The sequence below is a fragment of the Canis lupus genome, chromosome 17 (assembly GCF_003254725.2).
Source record: "Canis lupus dingo isolate Sandy chromosome 17, ASM325472v2, whole genome shotgun sequence".
Lineage (NCBI taxonomy): Eukaryota > Metazoa > Chordata > Mammalia > Carnivora > Canidae > Canis > Canis lupus.
The window spans coordinates 21,300,852-21,324,464 of NC_064259.1; the positions used below are offsets into that span (position 1 = coordinate 21,300,852).

At 46.2% G+C, this 23,613-nt stretch overlaps 2 protein-coding genes across 3 annotated transcripts; one reads left to right on the plus strand and one right to left on the minus strand.

Annotated features, from left to right (window-relative positions):
* The first annotated feature begins 736 nt into the window (after positions 1 to 736).
* Positions 737 to 21,898, plus strand: TRIM54 (tripartite motif containing 54). 2 transcript variants are annotated; one of them, XM_025454357.3, is made up of 9 exons: positions 737 to 1,277; positions 16,917 to 17,089; positions 17,607 to 17,778; positions 19,318 to 19,413; positions 20,046 to 20,279; positions 20,537 to 20,559; positions 20,670 to 20,794; positions 20,963 to 21,056; positions 21,359 to 21,898. In XM_025454357.3, the coding sequence occupies exons 1-9, from the start codon at positions 1,110 to 1,112 to the stop codon at positions 21,711 to 21,713; spliced, it is 1,440 nt and encodes a 479-aa protein (XP_025310142.2). In that variant the 5' UTR covers positions 737 to 1,109; the 3' UTR covers positions 21,714 to 21,898. The 2 variants fall into 2 exon arrangements, with proteins under 2 accessions (XP_025310142.2, XP_035556173.2); XM_035700280.2 differs by having other exon boundaries at positions 744 to 1,277; positions 20,540 to 20,559.
* UCN (urocortin) lies at positions 21,873 to 23,473 on the minus strand. Its single transcript, XM_025454367.3, has 2 exons — positions 22,693 to 23,473; positions 21,873 to 22,426 (listed from the first exon to the last, which is right to left on the minus strand). The coding sequence occupies exon 2, from the start codon at positions 22,411 to 22,413 to the stop codon at positions 22,033 to 22,035; it is 381 nt and encodes a 126-aa protein (XP_025310152.1). The 5' UTR covers positions 22,414 to 22,426; positions 22,693 to 23,473; the 3' UTR covers positions 21,873 to 22,032.
* Between the last annotated feature and the right edge of the window lie 140 nt (positions 23,474 to 23,613).

A 23,613-nucleotide genomic window follows, 5' to 3' on the forward strand; every position in this document is an offset into this window, starting at 1 on the left:
TTGTGATTATGACTTTGTCAGTGCTCTAAAATTTCCCTGGAGACCAATTCCCCTGGTGCCCAAAATAGGTTCCTGGCACTCGGGTCCTTTCTGCTCAGCTCAACTTCTCTTGATTTCCCAACAAATTTAAAGTCCTTGGAGTTGCTCCAGTGATGTGTTCATGGACCAGATTCCCACACTTTCTCAGAGGCATGCTCATGAGGTCGTTCCAGGCCCTGGGGCAGCTGCCAGCTCTAGCGCCCTTAGCTTCTTTTCCTAGGGTGATACAAGAAAGTTCTAGGCAAGAACAAGAATGGACCGGAAGTTTTGGACCAGAGTCTTTCCCTCTAGTGTCTGATGCCCCTGTTTTGAATCACAGGGTTCAGCGGAACAGGGTGAGGATCACAGGTTGAGCCTTGGAGGTCCTGACTAGGTTTTGAGATCTCTCCTTCCACCCTGAGCCATGTATGGTTCTCATCCAGGCCATTTTAGATTCTGCATTGTTGCCCTAGAAGAAGAGCCCACACCAGAGCATGGGGGTCAGGGGCTCACCAGAGCCTACTGAGCGTGAGAGCTTGACATCTTTGCAGACCCACCTTTCACCATAAGAGTGGAGCTCACTCCTGCTCTTATGAGAGTCACCCATTCCTGAGTGAGTCAGGGTCACTCACTTGGTGACAGCTGTGGCTCGCCTTACATGAGCTAAATTGGGAGTTGGAATGTCATGCAGATGCCCCTTGTTCCCCACCCCCATGTTAAAATTAATCTCCTCTCTGGGAAGTGAGGGACAAACAGTACTGCCCATAGAGTGAACAAGAATCATTTGGGAAACAAAAGGAGAAATTTTCAGGGACAGAATCATTCAGGAAGGGAGGGACAGATAAAGCTACATGTGCCTGGCTGGGGTACAGAGCAAGGAATAAAGAGAAGTATCTGAAAACAGCTATCTGAAGACGAGGTGAATTGTTGGAGGAAGGGACAGGAGAGATAGCAGACCTATTTCAAGAGTGAGCAGTAGAAGGGACCATAAGAATCTACGGGCTGTCTAAAGTAAACGAGGAAGGGTCCAGGGGCAGTGAGGGAAGGCCAGGACTAGGGCCAAGGCCAGGGCAGGCATAATCGCTGAGGGGATGAACTTCACAGTGGGTTTCAAGCCGCTGCTAGGGGATGCACATAGCATGGACAACCTGGAGAAGCAGCTCATTTGCCCCATCTGCCTGGAGATGTTCTCCAAACCGGTGGTGATCCTGCCCTGCCAGCACAACCTGTGCCGAAAGTGTGCCAACGATGTCTTCCAGGTGGGCCAGGGATCGGGGGAGGGCAGGGCCAGGTAAAGCAGTGTAGATTTGTGGGAGACTTCTCATCAGGTCAGAGCTGAGACCAGAAGGTGATGGGGCAGAGTACTCTATGAAGTGGGTGGTGTCTGTCCTGGCGGAAGAGCAGAAGATTCGGGGTCCTAGTAGATCCCAAAGTAAGCATGAGTCAGCAACTGCTCTGCAGGCTGGCAAGGACAGCCTATGCATGCCTGGACAGCAGCTGGAAAGCTGGTATCTGCAGAAGAGAGAAGACCCCCATAGAAACTAGAAACTGGGAGGGAGGTGGTCCTACCCTAAGCTGCTTAACAATCTGTACTGGACTCTCTATTCCAGTCTAGAGTTTCAGATTTTGAGAATGATATGGAAGATTTGGAGAAAATATCAATGAGATAATGAAACATTAAAAAATAAGCCCTATGAGCACAGTCCATGATGAAAGTATTTGTATTTGAGGCCAAGCTTAACACATCCATCTTTTGGGGCAGAGTGGGAGTGGGTAGGAGATTGGGAATTCTCCCCAACTAAAGTTCACACTTGTGCCCCACTCCAGATTGGTCAATAAAGGGGCCTGCTGGTTAAAAAGCATTGTGGTCACTTAAGTAGAGAGAATGTAGAGAAATGCAACCAGCTTTGGTTTATGTGCGGTCATGGGGCAAAGCATAGCTAATCAAATTCACAGATGTCATTTTAGCTACTGGTTTCAAAAAGAAATGCAGCATATACCAGAATGGTTTATAAATGGATTTTCTATTTTGACCTCTGCCACTGGAAGAAAGATCAGAGAAAGTAAGGGGAAAAGTTGCATACACATACACACACACACACACACACCCCTTGCAAATGAAGTAAAATATCTGAATAAACCAGAGCTAGCTAGCTTAGTAGGCAGGGCAGTGTTAAGGAACATCACTAACACATATTCTTCACCTGTATCAGAATTCAGGGAGAAATGTGTTGAACGCAAATGATTTTAAAGTTAACCAAGAAAATGCTTCTTTTTTTTTTTTTTTTTTTTTTTTTTTTTTTTGTTCTTTGGGGCAGCATGTTTGGGAAAAAATAATGGGCTGGCTAAGTCAGGCTGTCCCATAGCTGTGCCCTGTGACCTATCCTTGGCAGTCTGCCATCTTCCTGTTGAAGCCCATTCCCATCTCCTATTCTTCTGTGTCTTAGCCTGCCGTTACATTGTTTGGCTCCAGAATATCTCAGAGCCAAGGATTTTCCCTCTCTGGGAAGGGCTGACTGCTCTGTCTGCTTATCCTGGACATCAAGTCATGTACTAGAGGCTTCGCCTTGCCCACTATTTTAGTTTTCCTCAGGCTAAGTACATTTCTGAACATCCTTCAGTCAGATGCCTAGGAGGGAATGGCAACAAGGTTTTGCCATCACTTTTCATGAATTTGTAGTGAAACATCTTTCCATTAGATCTGGAAATACATGAAAGCAAAGAGAAGTTTTGAAAGTGAAGGTAATCTGTCCTATTAAAAAAAAAAAAGCCACCAGAGTATCAAAGTACGAAGCATATAGTATCATCGGGCAGAGGGTCCCAGGGAAAAGCTCTCTGTATGGAGGCTACAGAATGTTTAAGTGGCCTCCCTTGTTCTAGTCAGTGCTCTATATCCAGGTGCACCATTTTGGTGCCTTAAAGCTCTGAAATACTGATTGGACCCAGAGAGAACTGAGACTGGGCTGAACCCTATGCAGAATGTTTGGGAAACAACATGGTTCCCAGAACTTTGAGATGGTTCTGTGGATCTGGACTGATATGTCTCTTTTAAAGTGCAGAGCACCCCTGGGCATCCCCCACCAAGGAGAAGAGTGAACAGCTCATTTCCTTGCTCTGCTTTATTTGGGGCAGCCTGGTGGGAGGCTGACCCAGTTCTTTGGCTGCACTTATGTATATACATCTCAGTAGTTCTCCCTCTGAAAGATGAGCATATTTAGTTTTTTCACACATTGCCTCCACATTTTGACAACTGTAGGCATAATCAGATTGTCTGTTTTCTAAGTATGGGAACAAGAATAAGACTTTTGGTAACTCTATCTTAAAACCACTTAGGAAGAATACCCTGAGAACATTGCCTAGAAAGTTAATAGAACTTATAAAAGTTACAGTGTCACACACACACACACACACTTTAAAAAATAGTATAGGAGTTTATAGCATGAAAAATGACTACCTCAGGCTCTCACTTCCCTTCTCCAAATAGAGGTAGCCATTTCCAATTTTCTTGGGTACCCTCCCAGAGATTTTCCATGGATAGGTCCACCTATGTTTGTGTGTTTAAATTACACTCATTGTCCTAAATCTGCTTTTGTTCACTTACTCTTTCTGTAGTTGTTCCATCTGCACACATTCAGATCCGCATTTTCATTTTAAAATGGCTGCAGAAGTGTGCCTGGGTGGCTCAGTCTGTTAAGCTTCTGACTCTTGATTGTGGCTCAGGTCATGATCTCAGGATCATGAGATCAAAACCCTGTGTGAGGTTGAGCCTGGGTCCTGCTTGAAATTCTCTTTCTTCCTCTCCCTCTGCCTCTCCCTGCCCTTCCCCCACTCTCGCTCTATAAATAAATAAATAAATGGTTGCATAGTGTTCCATTGTTATGATTGGACTGCAGTCTATTTAAATCAGTCCTCTGAAACATTTAGATGGTGTCCAGTGTTTTGCTGTCCTAAAAACTGCTGTGATGGACAACAAACAAGAATTTTAGGGTATTGTGGGGCACCTTGCTGACTCAGTTGGTAGAGCATGAGATCTTGATCTTGATCTCGGGGTTGTGAGTTCAAGCCCACGTTGGGTACAGAGGTTACTTAAACATTAAATTTTTTTTAAATAAAAGAAGTTTAGAGAATTGTGATTTTATAACATCGGGTTAATTAGAGAGCCAGGAAAAAAAATCTGGAAAGTTAAAACTTTTAATTGAAAATGTTGAACAGTATTAAGGGTTTGGGAGAAAATCATCCAGAATCCTACCTCCCCCAACACAGTGATTTTCACATTTGTGTATTACTTTCAAGCTCCTGTGGCCATGCATATCTTTATATAGCTGCCATCACAATTTAACTAGTTTTATTTAGAACTGTAATACTTCTCTCCCTCACTCTGAATTTAAAGGGAAAAGACACCGAAATATCACATTAACCCCCTCTAATTTCTCCCTCCCTCTTTCTCCACACTTGCACCCACTCAGCTACCAAGCACTTTGACTAGAGGAAAGCTGTTGGTGTGGGAATTTGACACAAACATCTTCCCATGCGTTTCTGTATTTGTAAACTCTATTCACTCCTAAACTCCTTTAAGCAAGCCTTCAGTTTATTTTTATACCTGCCCCCACTTCACTGTGGGCACTTGTTTATGAGCTGCAACCTGTTGTAATTTAACAGACAACCAGAAGGCCTTAGAAGAAGGTTGTTGAGGAACAGCTTTTCTGGAAGGTGTCCATTTAGGGAGAGATTTGCAGATATGAGCATACGAAGAAAAGGGCCACCTGCTCTAATAAGGGGCAGCCTGGGAAAGCTATGACTTCTGTTTCACTCCACCCTGAAATCTAATTCCTTATCGGTTCATTGTAAAGACCTGCTGTCATCAAGGAGAGGCCCATCTCCTGAGGGCACCAGGACCTCCGGAGCCCAACCATGGCAGGTCTCCTTTATGAGAAATCAGTTCACTGAGAGTTTGTGAATGCCATTTACCTTGTAGCAGAGTTAAGGATCTTGCTTACTTGATGGAAGAAACTTACTTAATGGAGAACAAAAACCTAGACTGAGACTAGCTCCTGGGTTCTGATCCCACCAGCTTCTTCCTTTCTTGTCATGTGATGTCAATCGGGCTATTTTACCTCTCAAGCCTGTTGACATATAGATTCAAAGGATGCTTTAACATCCTTGTAATTCTAACAATCTGATTTCACAAATTCAAGAAACCTTATTATGGATTTCTTTTTTTTTTTAAGTTTATTCGCTAATTTTTTTAGTAATCTCTATACCCATCATGGGGCTCGAACTCACATTACTGAGATCAAGAGTAGCATGCTCTTCTGACTAAGCCAGCCAGCCACCCCTGGATTTTCCTTTTTAAAGCATTTTTTATTCTGTTACCAGTGTCCTAATTTTGACTCACTCTTCTGCTTTTCAATCTTCCTTCCAGCCAGTCTCCTGTCACAGAGCCTTGGTGCCAGGCTCTTTGCTAGGTCAGGCAGAGCCAGCCCTCCACTAAGAATCCCTCTCCTACCCACAGCTCAGCTTTTGCCGACATCTGAATTATTCCAAGACTCTTCAATATTTTTCCAAATGTCTGGTCTTCTGTCTACCATTTTCCTGTGGTTTCTCCAGTATACTCTGAAGATCTGGCTCAGAAGACCTGCATGGTCCACTATTCATCATTGGCCAGATCACCATTTTGGGGAGATAGCCTCCAGATCAGCAGGGGGAAGGGCAGAGGGAGAGGGAAAAGGCAGGTTCCCTGCTGAGCAAGGAGCCTGGTGTGTGGCTCAATGTAGGGCTCTATCCCAGGCCCCTGGGATCATGACTTGAGCCGAAGGCAGGTGCCAAACCATTCAAGCCACCCAGGTACCGCTAGATGGAACATTTCTATTAGATGCTATGAAACATTACCAAAAAAAAAAAAAAAAAAAAAAAGGGAAGTACCATATAGCCTAAAAGACATCTCTCGGCATGTATGCCACACGAAAGCCTTGAACATAGCCTAGAATTAAATTCTATTTATTTACTCCATTCCATTTCATCCTCCACAGTAGAGAAAGAATAGTTATTTCATGTCCTGTAGTTCTATGTGGTCATATACTCTTAGGATTGTTAACAACTCTTTGTGCAATGCTTTATCACTTACAGAGTACGTTCACATGAGTGATTCCATTTGAGTTAGATAGAATGGATGTGATTTCCATTTTATAAGGAGAGCTGGACACAGCTTATAGACATACAAACAGAGGGACAGAGCAGGGACATAAATCTAGGTCTTCTATTTCCTAGAGTCTCTACACATCATCTCATTGGCACAGGAAATTTTTCTCTATGGGACTGACTTTCTTGTGAAAATGTAAGATCTCAGGAAAGAACAAAGACATTTCTGTGTGCAATAGAGCCCATCAGTTATTTTTTCAGTCCTTTTTTGAGTTAAGTACAGGTCTATTGCCATATGCCTCTACACAATTGTTTACAAAAGTTTATATCTTAAAGAAGATGTTAATTCAAAGATGCATTATATCCAGTGTAGTTTATTGAGTTCAGAGCAGGTCTATTCCCTGTACTTCTACACAGTCATCTACAAAAACTTGTATCTTTTTTTTTTACTGTTTTTATTTTAATTCCAGTTAACATACAGTGTTATTTCTTAGTCTTGAAATAGATAAACAGAAGCAGAAGATGGGATTTTGCTAACTTGCTATTAGTCAGTTGAGAGATCGTTAGTCCAATGTAGAGACGATCAGCTATGAAGTTATCATAAGCATGTTGCCGTCCACACCTTAGTATGTGAGATTCCTGTGTGTGGTGAGACCATGTAGAACTTACAATCAGAGCAGGAAGTAATCTATTTTTGGGCCATGGACCCCTTTGTCAGTTTGTAAAGCCTGTGGGCCCTAAAGGCAATGTCTGTGGCTTATGTAAGAAAAATATTTTTAAATGCATAAAATATAACTCCTATGATTATAAAGACACTGGATCATATTAGAACACGGCATGCATTCTCATACATTCTCAACAGGGCTGATATTGCCCCAAGTATATCCACAGCATTAGAATTTCTTGTTATGATTTTATTTTAAAATTTTTATTTAGTTTTTACTTTCATGTAAAAGTTCTCCCCAACTTCATTGAGATATAATTGACAAAATTATACATATTTAACATGTGCAAATTTAAGGATTTGATATTGCGAAATAATCACCATAACCAAGTGACTTAACATATCCATTCCCTCACATAGTTACCACTGTGTGTATGGTGTACTGCTCTCTTAGCAGTTGCCAAGTATACAATATACCATGACTAATTCCAGTCACCATGCTATACATCAGATCTCCAGAACTGATTCATCTTATAATGGAAAGTGTGCACCCTTTGACCAGAATCTTCTCATTTCCCCCAATACTGGGAACCACCTTTCTACTCTATGCTTCTATGAGTTTCGCTTTTGTAGATTTTTGGCACTAAAATTTAATGGGGGAAGGAATTGATATCGGGGGCAGGGAATGTCTTAAAAGATTCCTGGAAGGAGCAGTAATGAATACAAGCTTGAGAAGCACTGGAATAAATTACCAGAGTAATTAGAACATGTTTGATAGAGTAATGTATGTGCTTCTGGATTAACATATTAAATCACTAGATCAAGCAGTGGGCTTCAAGTAGTTTAGAAGTAGTGATAAGCATAAATTATTTTCGGATATTTGAGCAACAACAATAATGTGATGTGAAAATGCCTGTGATTTCTGTGGGCAACAAAATACCACTAAAACTACTGTGGTTTGTTGCTTACCTTTATAACCTAGGAAATGCCCAGTTTCTGCTAAAGGCTAGTGAAAATCAAGGTGTGATTTTTTTTTTTTTTTTTTTTTTTTTTTGTCATCCGTGTTTACAGAAATCTAGTCAAGGATCTTTGGGGGCTGCATTCCCCAAGTTAAATACTCTTGCATTTCAGGCACCAGCATCTTCCCAAGTATCAGGCTTGAAATGCCTGAATAGTCTTTGACTTTCTCTTCTGCCCCTGACCTAACCATGTCTATGTGAATGGTCAGCCCTACTGATCTACCTCTGGCATCCCTCATCTTTCCAAGATAACTCAGGGAGGGGGTAGGCCCATGACTTGCTTTGACTATGGCACTTGCTTCCCAATTGATCTGTGCCTTTAACCTCTCTCTCTCTTCACACCTATCTAAATTACCTCGCCTAGATTAATATTCACTCTCATTTTCTCTCCTAGTTCAGAAACCTTGCCTACAAAATTAAGTTCAGATCTTTACCCTTGAATTCAAAGCCCTCTGATTTTACCATAATTTTTAAAAAATAAAATTTAAAAGGGATGCTTGGGTGGTTCAGTCCATTAAGCATCTAACCCTTGCTTTCAGCTCAGATCATAATCTCATGGGTCATGAGATTGAGCCCTGCATTGGGCTCTGTGCTCAATGGGAGTCTGCTTGAGGAGTCTCTCCCTCTGCCCTCTCGCCAATCTCTCTCTTTCTCTCTCTCTAAAATAAATAAAATTGGGATGCCTGGGTGGCTCAGCGGTTGAGTGTCTGCCATTGGCTCTGGGTGTCATCCCAGAATTCCAGGATCGAGTCCCACATCAGGCTTTTCACAGGGAGCCTGCATCTCCCTCTGCCTATGTCTCTGTATCTCTCATGAATAAAGTCCTTTAAAAATAATAATAAATAATAAAATAAATAAAATATCTAAAAAAATTAATAAATAACATTTGAAAGCCCTTCATTTAAAAACTTACCTTTCTAGCTGCCCCCCCCCATGTCTCCACAGTTTGTAGTTTAAAATCCTATAGTCTCTCTGGTCTCCTAAAACTCTTTACTACCTAGCCGTCTGCTACCTGTGTACTGTCTTCAAATGGTAGTTCTTGAACATCCCCTCCCTTGAACCACCATGGTTCTTTACAGTTCTAGTGATTTATCTTCGTGGTTTTTATGGCACTCTGGCGCCCCCTTTCCAGTCATGTCAGGACTGAGCATTGCATTTTTTAATATTTTATTTTATTTTTTCTTAAGTACCACATCCGACGTGGTGCTGGAACTCAACCCCAAGATCAAGAGTCGTATGCTCCACCAACTGAGCCAGTAGGCACCCCGAATTTTTAAAAAGTAAAAGTTCTTTTTCAAACCTCAAAGTCTTTTTTTTTTTTTAAGATTTTATTTATTTATTCATAGAGACACACAGAGAGAGAGGCAGAGACACAGGCAGAGGGAGAAGCAGGCTTCATGCAGGGAGCCCAACATGGGACTCGATCCCGGGTCTCCAGGATCAGGCCCTGGGCTGAAGGCAGGCGCCAAACCGCTGAGCCACCTGGGCTGCCCAGCCTCAAAGTCTTTGTACAAAATTTGGAAATTATAAAAAAAAGGAAGGAATAACCCACAATTCTATCACTCAGTAATAATTATTGAAAAAATATTTAACTTTTATTTTTATGCATTTTAAAAGTGATTCCTTATTGAGTGACATTTGAGAAATGTAGATGAATACAAAGAAGAAAATTTTTATTTATTTATTTTTTAAAGATTTTATTTATTTATTCATAGAGACAGAGAGAGAGAGGCAGAGGAGAAGCAGGCATCATAGGGAGAGCCTGATGTGGGACTGGATCCAGGGTCTCCAGGATCACACCCTGGGCTGCAGGCGGCGCTAAACCACTGCACCACCAGGGTTGCCCAGAAGAAAATTTTTAAATCATCCATTTCAAAATTGGGATCCTATTTATAAATTTATATCCTACTTTTTTCATTTAAAATCATAACATGAAAAAAAAATAAAAATAAAATCCTAACATGAGTATCTCCCCGGGCTATGAAGAACTGTGCTAAAGATAATTGCATAATAATTCCATAACTTGTTTAATTGTTCTTCTACTGTCAAATAACCAGTATATTTCCAATATGAAAATAAATTATTATTTATTATGATTACAAAAATAGTACAGGTGTATTATATAAAATTCAAACCTCATAGATAATACAAGTGATAGAACATGTAAATACATCTAAACACACTAGGACTATTTCAGAGATGGGATTTCAGGAACTACTTATATCTGACAGCAAGAGGGTCCTCCATGGATAGCTATGGGGAGGCACAAACAAGAGAGACCTTGGATCACAGGAGTCAAAGTTAGAGATAGTGGCCTCAGTGGTGTGAGAGGGCAAGGTTGTTATAAAAACCACCAGCTCCCTTCCCCATCTCACAGGCAGATACCCTCACAGGTCAGGGTATCTGAAATTCTTTTTTTTTTTTTTTAAGATTTTATTTATTTATTCATGAGAAATACAGAGAGAGAGGCAGAGACACAGGCAGAGGGAGAAGCAGGCTCCCTTCAGGGAGCCTGATGGGGAACTCCATCCGAGGACCCTGGGATCATGACCTGAGTGGAAAGCAGGTGCTCAACCACTGAGCCACCCAGGTGCCCTGGCATCTGAAATTCTTAACCATATTATATCCATCAAGGCCCATTGCTCAGGGAACCTCAGCCTTTGGAGGAGGTGCTAAGTGCAGATCCTTCTTTTTAGATATGAGGAGATTGAGACCCTGAGAGAAATTGTTTTCCTAAGGTCATAAATGGCAAATCCAAATCCAGATCTTCAGATCATTGCTACTTTTCATTTATTGTGCTGCTTTAAATGCCTTCTGTTAAAATATAGAAATGATGGGGTGTCTGGGTGGCTCAGTGAGTTAAGCATCTGCCTTTGGCTCAGGTCATGATCCCAGGGTCCTGGCTCCCTGCTCAGCAGGGAGCTTGTTTCTCTCTCTCCCTCTGCTTGTGCTCTCTTGCTCTCCCAAATAAATAAAATCTTTAAAAATAATAATAAAATATAGAAATATTACCAAGAAAGGGTAACAATTTTATCCATATATCCAGTATAGATGACTTTCTCAAAATAATCACCCAGCATTTGAAAAAAAAAAAAAATAGGGGGGGACATGAGACAAGTTTCGATTGAGGAGGGAGTCAGGAAAGGGTTAGAGTGACTCCCCAGATTTCATTCTCGTTTTGCCTTCCTAATTTTTGCCATAGCTGTGTACCACCTGTGCTATGATTGATTATTTCTCTTAAAAGGACTCACTTTTGAAGCGTATTAAATATTTACTTGATCTTCATTCTAAATGACAAAATCCTCGAAAAATCACTAGCTATATGGACTGGTTATTTTTTCTAATATGCACAAATTAAATACATGAAAATTTTCAGTGTCCATCCTTATACCACCTAAAATCTTCATGCCTTTCATCAGTATGTATACCATACTTGGGGAAACACTGAGCTAGCTCACAGATAACACAGAGTGGGCCTCTAAGCAACATGAATGTGCCAAGAATTAAAGAGCATGGAAAACCCAAAAGATAAACTTAACTGGGGGATCCCTGGGTGGCTCAGTGGTTTAATGCCTGTCTTTGGCCCAGGGCATGACCCTGGAGTCCCAAGATCGAGTCCCAAGATCGAGTCCCAAGATCGAGTCCCACATCAGGCTTCCTGCATGGAGCCTGCTTCTCCCTCTGCCTGTGTCTCTACCTCTGTGTGTGTGTGTGTGTGTCTCTCAGGAATAAAAAAATAAAAATATTAAAAAAAAAGATAAACTCAGCTATTTCATTATTAGTCACATTTAGCAGTAATGTGAAAGGGTGCACGTGTGCGCTCACACACAAACGCAGACACACACACATATGCATGCCAGGGACTGACTAGCAAAGGATGTGGGGCATGGAGGTGGGTAGAGGAAACAGTGCTGAAGCAATCACAGAAAGGAGGGGATGCCCTGGAGCTTAAGAGGAAAGCCAGCCAGCTCGCCCAGGTAGGATATGACAGGAGGACCTGAGCTTTGGCAGGAGACTATGGGACCCGTGGATGGCTGGGAAACCTGTGGTGGGCTGTGGTACCTACTCCAGGGAGCAGCACCAGCCAAACTGCAAAGAAGGCAGAGGTGTGACCCCCTCCCTACTACCTGCTATTGAGCTCTCCAGCTCTCCAGAAAGGTGCTCTTCAAACAAAGGATTTAGATTGGACTTGCTGAAACCGATTGTCTTTCAGACCCCTGGGTCCCAAGAGAATGGCAGTGATTAGCCAATGGGATGAGCTGCTAAAATGTCTTTACAGGCAGGGCAAGTGGGGAAGAGGTAGTGTGCTTTCTGGTCCACCTGAGTCTGAAGGGTTTTTAAAAAAAATTTTTTAGGGGCACTTAGGTGGCTCAGTGGTTAAGCACCTGAATTCTTGTTTGGGCTCATCAGTGATCTCATGGAATTGTGATCTCATGGGGTCTCAAGATTGAGCACTCAGCAGGGGATCTACTTGGGGATTCTCTCTCTGCTCCTCCCCTCACTCTCTCTCTCCCCTTCTCTCCAATGAGTAAATCTTTTAAAAAACAACAATAAAAAAACCAACCTACTTTTTAAAGATTGTGGCACAATGCATAATATATGTTTATCATCTTAACTATTCTTTAGTGTGTAGTTCAATGTCATTAACTATATTCACATTGTTGTATAACCATTCCAAACTGAAACTCTGTACCCACTAAAATAACAACCCACTGCCACACTCCCTAGGCCCTGGCAACCCCCATCCTACTTTTTATCTCTGTGAATTTGACTATTTCAGGTACCTCATATAAGAGGGATCATGCAATATTTGTCCTTTCGTGATAGGCTGATTTCACCTAGCACAATGTCCTCAAGGGTGACCCATACCGTACCATGTAGTCCTGATTACTTTTATCCTGCTATTTTCCACTACCATCTATGTGACTTCTATCAGCGTCATGCATTCTACTTCCCACTATAGTGTCAAATGTGGATTTTGTTTCTATGCTGATAAGATATTTTACATGATTTCTTAATTCTGCCAGTTCAATTCTCTTCTCTAGCTCTGATCACTTATAGCTCTTCTTTAAAAAAAAAAAAAAGTATTTATTTATTTATTTATTTATTTATTTATTTATTTATTTATTTATAGAGCATGAGAGAGAGTGCACACACACAGGGTGTGGGTGGTGGCAAGGAGCAGAGGGAAAGAGACACGAAAACTCAGCATAAAGCCCAGAGCCAGATGCGGGGCTCAACCACACAACCCTGAGATTATGATCTGAACTGAAATTAAGAGTCAGCCACTTAGCCAACTGAGCCACCCAGTGCCCCTTTACTTACATCTCTTCTTTAATCAAAGAGACTATGTTTTCTTTATTTCTTTAAAAAGGTTAGACTGAGTTTCTTTTTTCTTTTTTTTTTTTTGAAAGAGTTTCTTAGAGCAATTCTTCTTCCGAAATATTCTTCCTCTGTCCTTTGCTTGTCATGCCTCTTTTTCCTTTTTTTTTTTTTTTTTTAATTTATTATCTTGGCTTATATCTCCTATTGGATCCTTTCTGCTTGCCATTCCTCTTTGAATAGGGGTAGTTCTATTTGAGGCTGAGGGTGAATCCTTTACTCAACCCTCTGTTTACCTTGGCTTTCTTCCACTGTTCACTTAAATCTAAACTGGCTAGCTAGATATTATCATTGATTTGCAATCTCTGTTTAGTCCTTTGGCTTCTTTGGTGAATTAGAGGGGTATGACCTGGATTAGTAGGCAATTGAGTGTCTCAGTTTGGTTCTGTTGCCTCAGAACACTTTTCACACATAATCTGAGGAACTGTCTCTCGGCGGGGCATGTGGAAATCCATGGGAGGAAGTCTCCCTGAGATTTGAGCTATTTCCTTTCCTTTTCACAGACAAATAGGTCATTCTGGTTGCAAGCTGGGCCCTTATCTTGCTTTGTTGGGTTTGGGTTTGATGGCTCATATTTTGTTTATCTCTGCTCAAATAACATCAGTCCACAGTTGCACAGCTGACTTACATTGTTTTTCCTTTCCTTTATGAAGGGTTGGTTAAACAGATTCACTAAAATCTGTTTAGCCTGAGATTCAGAGAGGCAAATGTTAGCTCTGGGCATCATTCTTCAGGTGGCCTCAATTTTATTGCATCTGACAATGTGGTATATTGATTTTTAGGGTGGACTCTGGGGTCAGAGTGCTTGAGTTCAAATATTGGTTCTGCCACCCATTATCTGATGACCGTGAGCAATTGATTTAACATCTCTCGGCTACAATTTCCTATCTTTGAAATGCAGCTAATAGTAGTACCTATTTCATAAGGTTGATAAGAGGCTTAAATGAGTTAATACAAATGAAAGGACTTAGAGCAAAACCTGGCATAAAGTATGTGCCCAATTAGCCACTGTTACTATAGCTCCTATAGTCCAAGTGAGGGAGTAAATGTTCATTTTCTCCACCATATTTACAAGAAATTCTTGAGGGTTAAATTCAGTGATGCCTGGGAAGCCCATAGCGTGGTGCTCAATACATAATAGGCCCTCAAAACATGTGTCAAATGTTAAATAATGAGTATGGAGAAAGGGGGGAGACAGTGTGGGAGGAAAATAGGTGAAAGACACTACTCAGAAGTTTGTGCTCTGCCCTAAGACTTTAGAATATTGCCCCCTTTCCAGCCATTCAAACATTCACTGAGCACCTTCAGATGCTAGCCACCAGCTAATCAAAGAGAAGTAAGATCCCTCCAGGGTTAGGGTTCTCCCAACACATCCTTACTCACTTGTATTATAAATAATGAAAGCTAATTGTATTAAGCAAAAGCCAGGTGTTCTTACACTTTAACCCATTCCCTAAACTAAACTCAGCAGTATTGATACAATTCTAGCTATGGAGAAGGACAAAGGCACAGACACAACCTTGGATAATCTCAAATTAAACCATTTGGCTTTATGATGGCCTGAAGTGTTAACTTCTTATAATTTACAAGAAATCCCCCCAAAATGTGACATTTGTGGCATGCCAGTCACTCTTGCCAAGACAGGTTTGCGCACTTCACAGGAGCCACATTTCCTGCCTTGTCTACATCTCTTGCTTTTAAAGGTTCAAACAAGACCGTGGACTTGGATGCCCTCTATGTATTCTGGGTGCTGTCACACACACATAAGGGGCCCTCTGGCTGATAACCAGTATAAGGATTTGGAGAATTTCATCAAACTCACCCACAGGAAATACATCTAAATTTTCAAAGTCATAGGTGACTATTTTCTTCATTACTCTCTCTGAGTCCATGGTCTTCCAGCCAGTCAAGACTAGGTCCTCCAGTAAATGACAGAAAACCCAAAATAGCACTGGCTTAAGGAAGCTAAAAATGTGTTTCTTCTCTCAAGCAGAAATATAGGTAGGCACTCCAGGACTGCTTCATCAGAGACTCACTTCTTTTATCTTGTTGCCATTGTCATCATGTGACTACCTCCTGGCTCAACATGGCTGCTTCAACTTGAGCCATTCCATCTTCATTCCAGCCAGCAGGAAGGAGAAAAGAGTAGGCGGTGCCCCTCCCATTATAGACACTTCCTAGAAATGGCACAAAACATTGCTATCTACATCCCAGAATGCAGTCGCCTGGTCACACTCAGCTGGAAGGGAGGCTTGCACACACAGCCTTTATTCCATGTGTCTTGGTTAAAAAATTCAGAGGCTCTATTATTGAGGACAAGGTGAATATGGAAGAACAAGAAGTCTCTGCCAGTCTCTTATCTCTGCTGCTGTCCATAGTGGACTCTTTTGTCTTCTCTGAAGACCAGCTTTTCTGTTCACACTTTCTGACCTCTCCCACTTTCCACTTCCACTTGCACAAGACTACAGGTGGCCACAGTCAACTTTTTGCCTAACTCCACAGGTCTTTTCAGTTTCAAAGCTGCAAGTGGTCTAGCCACCGCCACTTCCCAGTTTCAATTCCAAATTCTGGAGAAGCAAATTTGATTGGTTCTGCTTGGATCAGGTGATCACTTTCTCAACTCTGAGCCAATCATCTGTGGCCTGGACCGTGGCAGGGTTCTTGCTTTTAGGATGGGATGGAGCAAGTTCTCTTAGAGGTGTAAGTGATGACCATCTCTTGTAAATCTTCCTTCTGAGCTCACTCTTTTTTTTTTTTTTTAATTTTTATTTATTTATGATAGTCACAGAGAGAGAGAGAGAGAGAGAGAGAGAGAGAGAGAGGCAAAGACATAGGCAGAGGGAGAAGCAGGCTCCATGCACCGGGAGCCCGACGTGGGATTCCATCCCGGGTCTCCAGGATTGCGCCCTGGGCCGAAGGCAGGCGCCAAACCGCTGCGCCACCCAGGGGTCCCTGAGCTCACTCTTATCATACATAATACCCAGCTTGCTGGATGTAGTTGTCGGTTTGCTGGGTTTGCTTGCCTTTAGGGCAGGGATGTGTTTGTTTATATCTTATCCCCAGGGCTTCACAATTACCTGGCATGCTTAATATTTGTTGTAGAATAAATAATTCAATCTAGTCCTTAATTTTACAGAGATTGAATGCTTGCTCAAATTTACACAGTAGAACAGTGTTAGGGGCAGCAGTCCTGACTCAGTCTCTAAAATAGTTTCCTAGAATTACCCAGCATGACATGGCTTGTGTGCCCCATTGTTCAGCATTTGTTTCAACTTCCCTGCCAACGGCTCCAGAGAATCTCCCCCAGATGTGGTCCAAGAGAGCCTCAGGAGGACATCGCCTGCACCACAGAATCCATTTCCAATCTTGGCCTTCCTGTCAACATCAGTGTCTCCCCACATGTGCAAGCTGGGCCTTTTTGAAGAGATTCCATCCTGACTGGGCCTTTACCAAAGTTAGGCTCTGGGTGCAGGGATACTTAAGAAGTAATGAGGCAACAGTGGGAAATAAGATCTCCATGGCTACCCATCTGCGCTGCTCTCAGAGGAGGAAGGCCCCGCCATTGGAAAGAGCTGATGTCTCCTCTTCCACCATTCTCCTGCACCTCAGCCCTTTCCTGACCTTTCCTCCTGCCTCCTCCCTGTTCCCTCATGCCTGCCTCACTGCCTGTTCTCTCATGCTACTTGTCTCTATAGGCCTCGAACCCTCTGTGGCAATCCCGGGGCTCCACCACTGTGTCTTCAGGAGGCCGTTTCCGCTGCCCATCTTGCAGGCATGAGGTTGTCCTGGACAGACATGGTGTGTATGGCCTGCAGCGAAACCTGCTAGTAGAGAACATTATTGACATTTACAAGCAGGAGTCTTCCCGGTGAGCTGTTGGGACCTCTTGTCTCTCTAAGGAGCAGGGCCTGGGACACAGAGGGGGAACTCATCAGCCAAAAGGGAAGGGCTGAAATGACCAGCCTGTTTCTTTAGTTTAGAGATAAGAGTGCCGGACCCTAGGAGGGGGAAGGACTTGCCCCAGGTCACCCAGCTCAGGGGTCTCTGATCCTGGTCATGCTTCCCTTGCACCCTCTCCAGCTGGGGAGTGGCTGGTGGTCCACCAGCAAAGTCCTTGCCAGCCCTCTGTGACGTCCTGCCCTGTGAGACTTCCTTGCCCCCTGGAATAGAGGCTGTTCTCGAATCTAGCTCTTTGTATTCCTCTAATGAAGAGCACTATGGAAGTCACTCACCTGCTCAGCCCCAGCCCCAGCCCCAGCTGTGACTGGTAGCTGGCAAAGGCTGAAGAGAAGGTATTCCTGGGGCCCCACAATCGTAGGACCCACCTCTCTCCAGCCTGGCCACTGACCCTTGACCCTTCTGCCACCCTGCCCGCTCCCCTCCAGGCCACTGCACTCCAAGGCCGAGCAGCACCTCATGTGTGAGGAGCACGAAGAGGAGAAGATCAATATCTACTGCCTGAGCTGTGAAGTGCCCACCTGCTCTCTCTGTAAGGTCTTCGGTGCCCACAAGGACTGTGAGGTGGCCCCACTGCCCACCATTTACAAACGTCAGAAGGTATCAAGCAGTGGAGGGAGCAGGCATGGTGGGGCTGGGGACAGTGAACAGGGTCTCCAACTTCAGCCTCTCATTCCACTTGGTTTTAAAGGCTGGCAGATCAGGGCTACAGTCCCAGCTCTATGCATGACTCAGTGTGACCTTAGGTAAGTCACTCGACCTCTCTGACCCTGACTTTCCTCACTTATAAAATGAGGGTGAAAATGCCAACTTGTAAAGTTATTTTAAGGATACAATTAGATGGATACAAGCAACTTCAGTTTGGCAGCCTAGATACTCTCCAGGCCCTCTCACTACCACACAACTACATTTGACATAAAACATAATTTTAAAACTATATCAGTGGGGCACCCGTGTGGCTCAGTCGGTTGAGCATCTGACTCTTGATTTCAAATCAGGTCATGATTTCAGGGTTGTGAGATCAAGCTGCATGTTGGGCTCCATGCTCTACTTTGAGATCCTCTCCCTCTGCCCCTCCCCCTAGTCTCTCTCTCTCATGAACAAAATGAATCTTTTAAAAAAGGGAAATAAAAATTATATCAGAGGACAAATGTTGGCAGTATTCCTGAGCTAGACAGCTGAGACTATGCCTCCAGACTCCTGAAAGGTGGACACCTGAACTGAAGACCTCCACAAATCTTGGGTTAAACTGGAATCTCAGGAACTAAGGTAGTCAGATGTGCCACCGGCTTTTGACAAAAGCAAATGCAGAATCTGCGTGGAGGAAACCCACCCAATTTAGGCTCTTAGGGTTTCCTTAGATTAAGAACAACAAAATATTAATTCAAAAGTGAAGATACAGAAAGAAGTGTACCTGAGTGAAGTCGGTAGAAACCAAAATTAGAGATTAGACCTCTGAGGAATTCAGATATTGGAAATATTAAAGAATTGGGAATTACTGTGCATAAAATGATTTCTTAAAAGGATGGAATAAAACCTTAGCAATAATAGATTGCCAAACATGCAGATTTAACAAAGAGCCAAATAGAGCTTTTAAAAATGAAAATGTGATTGTTGAAATAAGACATCCAAAGGGTAAATTAAATAACAGATTCCTCTGAAGAAAGAATTAGCAAACAGGAAGGCAGGCCTGAAAAAGTAGCCTAGGATGCAGCACTGGGAGAGGAGAAGGATGAGCACATATGTCTCCTCAGAGTCACAGAATGAGCAAATAAAGAGAATGGAGATGAGGTAATAGTATCCTAAGGAATAATTACGAAGAATTTTTCTGAATTGATGGAAGGCGTGAATCTACAGACGAAGCATTTAGTCCAGGGCCTGGCAATTGGTGGATATTTGGCAAATGTCTGTCCCTTTCTCATTTGTTGATGGAGGCCCTCCTCTTTCCATCTCCTTACAGAATCCACAAATGTGCTTTCACACTTCTTGGACAGTACCAAGCCACTAGATCTCTGGAATAGCTACACTGCTGGTGGAGTGGAGGGACAGTCCTCTCCTAGGCAGCCCTGGCTGGGGTGGGAAGGGTACAGCTCTAGACAGGGTCCTCCAGCTCTAAGTGCTGGCCTGTGTGTGTGGCAGAGCGAGCTCAGTGATGGCATCGCAATGCTGGTGGCAGGCAACGACCGTGTGCAAGCAGTGATCACACAGATGGAGGAAGTGTGCCAGACCATCGAGGTGAGTCTGGGTTGGGAGAGAGGGGAAATTTCTGGGTTCCTGGTGGAGGAGGGAATCACAATTAGTGGGATATGCTTAGCCAAGCTACTAGGTTTGAGTTCCCAGGGTAGCTCCGTGACTTTGGTCCAGTTACTTCACTTCTCTATGCTTTGTTTTAAACATATAAAATAATGATAATAATATGATGGCTACCTCACTGGGTATTTTTGAGAATTAAATGAGATAATATAAGTAAAAACTAGGACCAGAGATACTTCCGAACTCCTTTAAAATATTGTATTTGCTAAAGAGAGAAAATCTCAAGTTTTCACAAGAAAAAAAATTGTAACTATATGTAATGATAGATAACTAGACTTGTGATCATTTCACAATATGTACAAATATGATCATTTCACAATATGTACATTTCACTACATTGTACATCTGAAACTAATATAATGCTAAAAGTCAATTATATCCCAATTTTTAAAAATCTTGTAATTGGTATTACTGAAAAGACCTGGGTTATCAGCAGCCCGTGGCTATGGGTGGGGTACTTTCCTTCCTGTCTGTGCCGCCTGTTTACTGGGGAGTGGGACAAGTAGGTGCGTGCTCTCCCAGCTAGAAATCTTATCCTTGCTCCGCTCTTTCAGGACAACAGCCGGAGGCAGAAGCAGCTGCTTAACCAGAGGTTCGAGGCCCTGTGCTCCGTGCTGGAGGAGCGCAAGGCCGAGCTGCTGCAGGCGCTGGCCCGCGAGCAGGAGGAGAAGCTGCAGCGCGTCCGGGGCCTCATCCGCCAGTATGGAGACCACCTAGAAGCCTCCTCTAAGCTCGTGGAGTCCGCCATCCAGTCCATGGAGGAGCCACAGATGGCGCTGTACCTCCAGGTGGGCGCTGGGGGAGGGCGGGAGGCCGCAGAGTGGCGGCAGTGGGGGCCTTGGCACCAGGAGGGCTGGGCTCCAGTCTTACCTCTGGCAGCCAACTGCCCCACGGCCTCGGGCAAGTCACCCAGTCTGAGTCTGTTTTCTCCTCAACGACCCGGGATATGCATCCGCGCCTACCGCGCAGGACTGTGGGCGCCAGCAATGGGACTTTGCCAGCGCTTGGCGCGGTGCTTACGCTCACCCTCCCTTCTTCCCTGCAGCAGGCCAAGGAGCTGATCAATAAGTGAGTAGGCGGAGCGGGAGAGGCAAAGAGGGGCTGCCTGGGCTCGGCTGCCCCGCAGAGCGGGTTGAGGGTGCTGCGGCGACTCCAGCTGAGCGGCTGCCGCGCCGCAGGGTCGGGACAATGTCGAAAGTGGAGCTGGCAGGACGGCCAGAACCGGGCTATGAAAGCATGGAGCAGTTCACCGTGAGCGTGGAGCACGTGGCCGAAATGCTGAGGACCATCGACTTCCAGCCCGGTGAGGGAGTGAGGATGGGAGGGGGCGGCGGGCGCTGGGACTGGGCGTCCCGAGGCGACGCGGGGAAGGGGGACGGGGGACGGGGGACGGGGGACGGGGGGGGGGGGGGGGGGAGGTCGCGGCCAGAGAAGCAGGGACTCCACCTCACGGGGTCTTCCTGGGGGACAGGCGCTTCCGGGGAGGAAGAGGATGAGGAGGTGGCATTGGACGGGGAAGAGGGCAGCGCAGGGCCGGAGGAAGGAGCGGCCGGATGGGCCGGAAGGTGAGTGTGGCCCGAGGGGCCTGGCGGGGCTGGCTCGACGCCCCGGGCCCCTCTGCAGTGAGGCCGCCCTGCGGCACCAGCGATCTTTGGTGGCCTCCCCACCCCCAGCGGGAGGGGCGCCCCCTAGCGCGCGTGCAGAAGTACACTCTCTTTCCCACCAGCCTTTCCTCTGGGGCTTTGGGAGACCAGGTTGGGTCGGGAGGTAGAGGAGAAAGCCACGTGGCTGGGGGAGAAGGGGCGAGCTGGGGTTCGGAGCTGCCTTGTTCCTCTGGAACGCCCGCCCACCGAGCTTTCTTTCCCAGGCACTGGCGGGCACTGAGCTGCTCCCTGTTGGGGAGCCCGCGCACCGGGGCCTGGCGCTGGGGTCGCGGAGGACCTGCTCAGAGACCGCTGCGCCACCCAGCTCGGCGCCCAGCCGCGGGGGAGGGGCTCAATAAAGGGCTAATGTGTTCAGACCCGCAGCTCCTTTCACTGCTCACTCTCAGTCTCGGCTTCCGAGTGACCCCATCACCATCCTGCCCTTCTCCGGATCCGGGCCCATTTGAGGGACGGAAGTGGAATGACCCCTGCGGGGCATCTCCTTGGTATCAAGCACGGTTTGGCGAGCTCAGTGCCAAGGGAAAAGGGTCGGGGTGGTGCGGCGGCACCAGCACCTGAGTTCTTGGGGGAACGATGGAGATGCGGACCCCGGGTGAAGGCCCTTCTGCCCGAGCCCTCGCGCCAGCATCTAGTTCCCCCCCGCCGGCCTGGGAGGTCGCACTTTCCCACGGGCTCCCACCCTGCTGTGGTTCCCTGCGCCCCACAACCGAGGCCAAAGGCTCTTCAGCACTTTTATTAAAAACTGGTGACGCACAGAGTGCTCAGGGCATCCCTGGGCCGCTCTAATCTGGCGGGACTGGGTCACTTCCAGTCGCGCACGTCCGGGCCCGGGGAGAGGGGACGGGGTCGAGGTTATCGCGGCTGCAGACGCCGCCGATCACTTGCCCACCGACTCGAATATGATGCGGTTCTGCTCGGCGCGCTCCCGCTGGCTCTGCGTCCGCGCCAGCTCCAGCAGGGTCCGCAGCAGGTGGAAAGTGAGATCAATGGACAGCGGAGGGTCGTCCCGCCTGGGCCGCTCGCCCGCGGTCCGGGATCCCCACCGGCCCGGCCCCGCGCGGCGCGGGAAGCGTTCGGCCAGCAGCAGGAGCAGCGCGCGGGCGCCGCCGTCCTGGTTCCGCGCCCCGGGGTTCCAGCGCAGACTTGGGTCCTGGACCCCGGCCGCCGCCGCCTCCCGGCTCCATTGGCTGCTCCCCGGGCGCAGCTGTGCCAGGAGCAGCAGCGCCATCAGCAGCGCCGCGCGTCCCCTCTGCTTCATGGTGCCGCCGGCCCTGGACAGACAGGGGGAGCGCGGGGTGAGGTGCGTCCCGGGCAGTCGCAAGTGGCGCCACTCCCCTTCCCACGCGCATCCAGCCCCGCGGCCGGGCCCCTGCGGCTGCCGCCTGGTGCCCACAGCCTTCCCTCCAGTCCCAGCTGCTGCCCCAGCCCGGTGCCACCCTGTCCTCCCTCTCTCCCTTGAGGCGGGCGAGTCGTGGTGGGAGAGCTGAGCGCCGTCCTGGTGCTTCAGGAGTCAGGCTGGATGCTCCCAGCTACTCACAGGTTGCCGGAGAGTGTCCTCACGCTGCAGGACGGGGCTCCAGTCTCCGGCCGTCGGGTGGGCTGAGGGCGCCTTGGGGAACACGGGGTCTGTCCCGGGACCGCCGCCAGCCTTATATAGCCCCAGGACAGCTCGGACTGACGTCAGCGAGGGACATGTACTGATTGTAGAAGCAGTGACGGCCGCAGCTTGGAGTCCGGCCGCTTGCTTGCAAGACCCAGAGGGGCGCACCTCACAACCCTCCACTCTGGGTCCTGCTGCCAGTGCTGCAAGCGCCCCTGCCTTCAGGGCGGGAGAAGCTGCTGGGGCATTACCATTGCTCTGGGAGCCATGAGAGTCCTTTACCTGCGTATGACAGCCAGTAGGGACTAGGGCCAGCCCCCTTATCAGACCAGTCAGGTGGCCGATGTTCTATGGCACACAGAAGAGAGGCTGGACCTCAGGGCTGTCGGTGGTGATCACTCTGCTCTTGGCCTCTAGAAGGGGCCAGAGGCATCGGGAGAAGGTTGTGCTGCTCAGGCCTAGTCCCTAGTCCTTAGTATCAGTTCTGCAAACTAAGGCAATCCGGAGCACAGCTGGCTCCCAGCTCCCACTCTGCTACCATCCCAGAGGCAGCAAGGCAGTGAGGCAGCCCACCTGCCAGGATTCTTGAGCTTATTCCAGCCCCATGGTCTAAATTCTAGGGTGGTCTGGCTGAGGCACCATTTATTTTAAAAAGAGCCTCTGGCCTCTGGGGGCTTTCAGACCACAAAAGGCAGGTCCATCTGCTTCTGAGTTTGCTGCAAAGTAGTGTTTTTACCAAGTTAGTTTTCTTCTGGGAATCACAGCAGTAGTATTACTGTACCTTTGACCTCCAGTTAAGATCACTTGGTAGGAAGTAAGGGAACCTTAGTCTCTTCATGCTGCTATACCAAAAATACA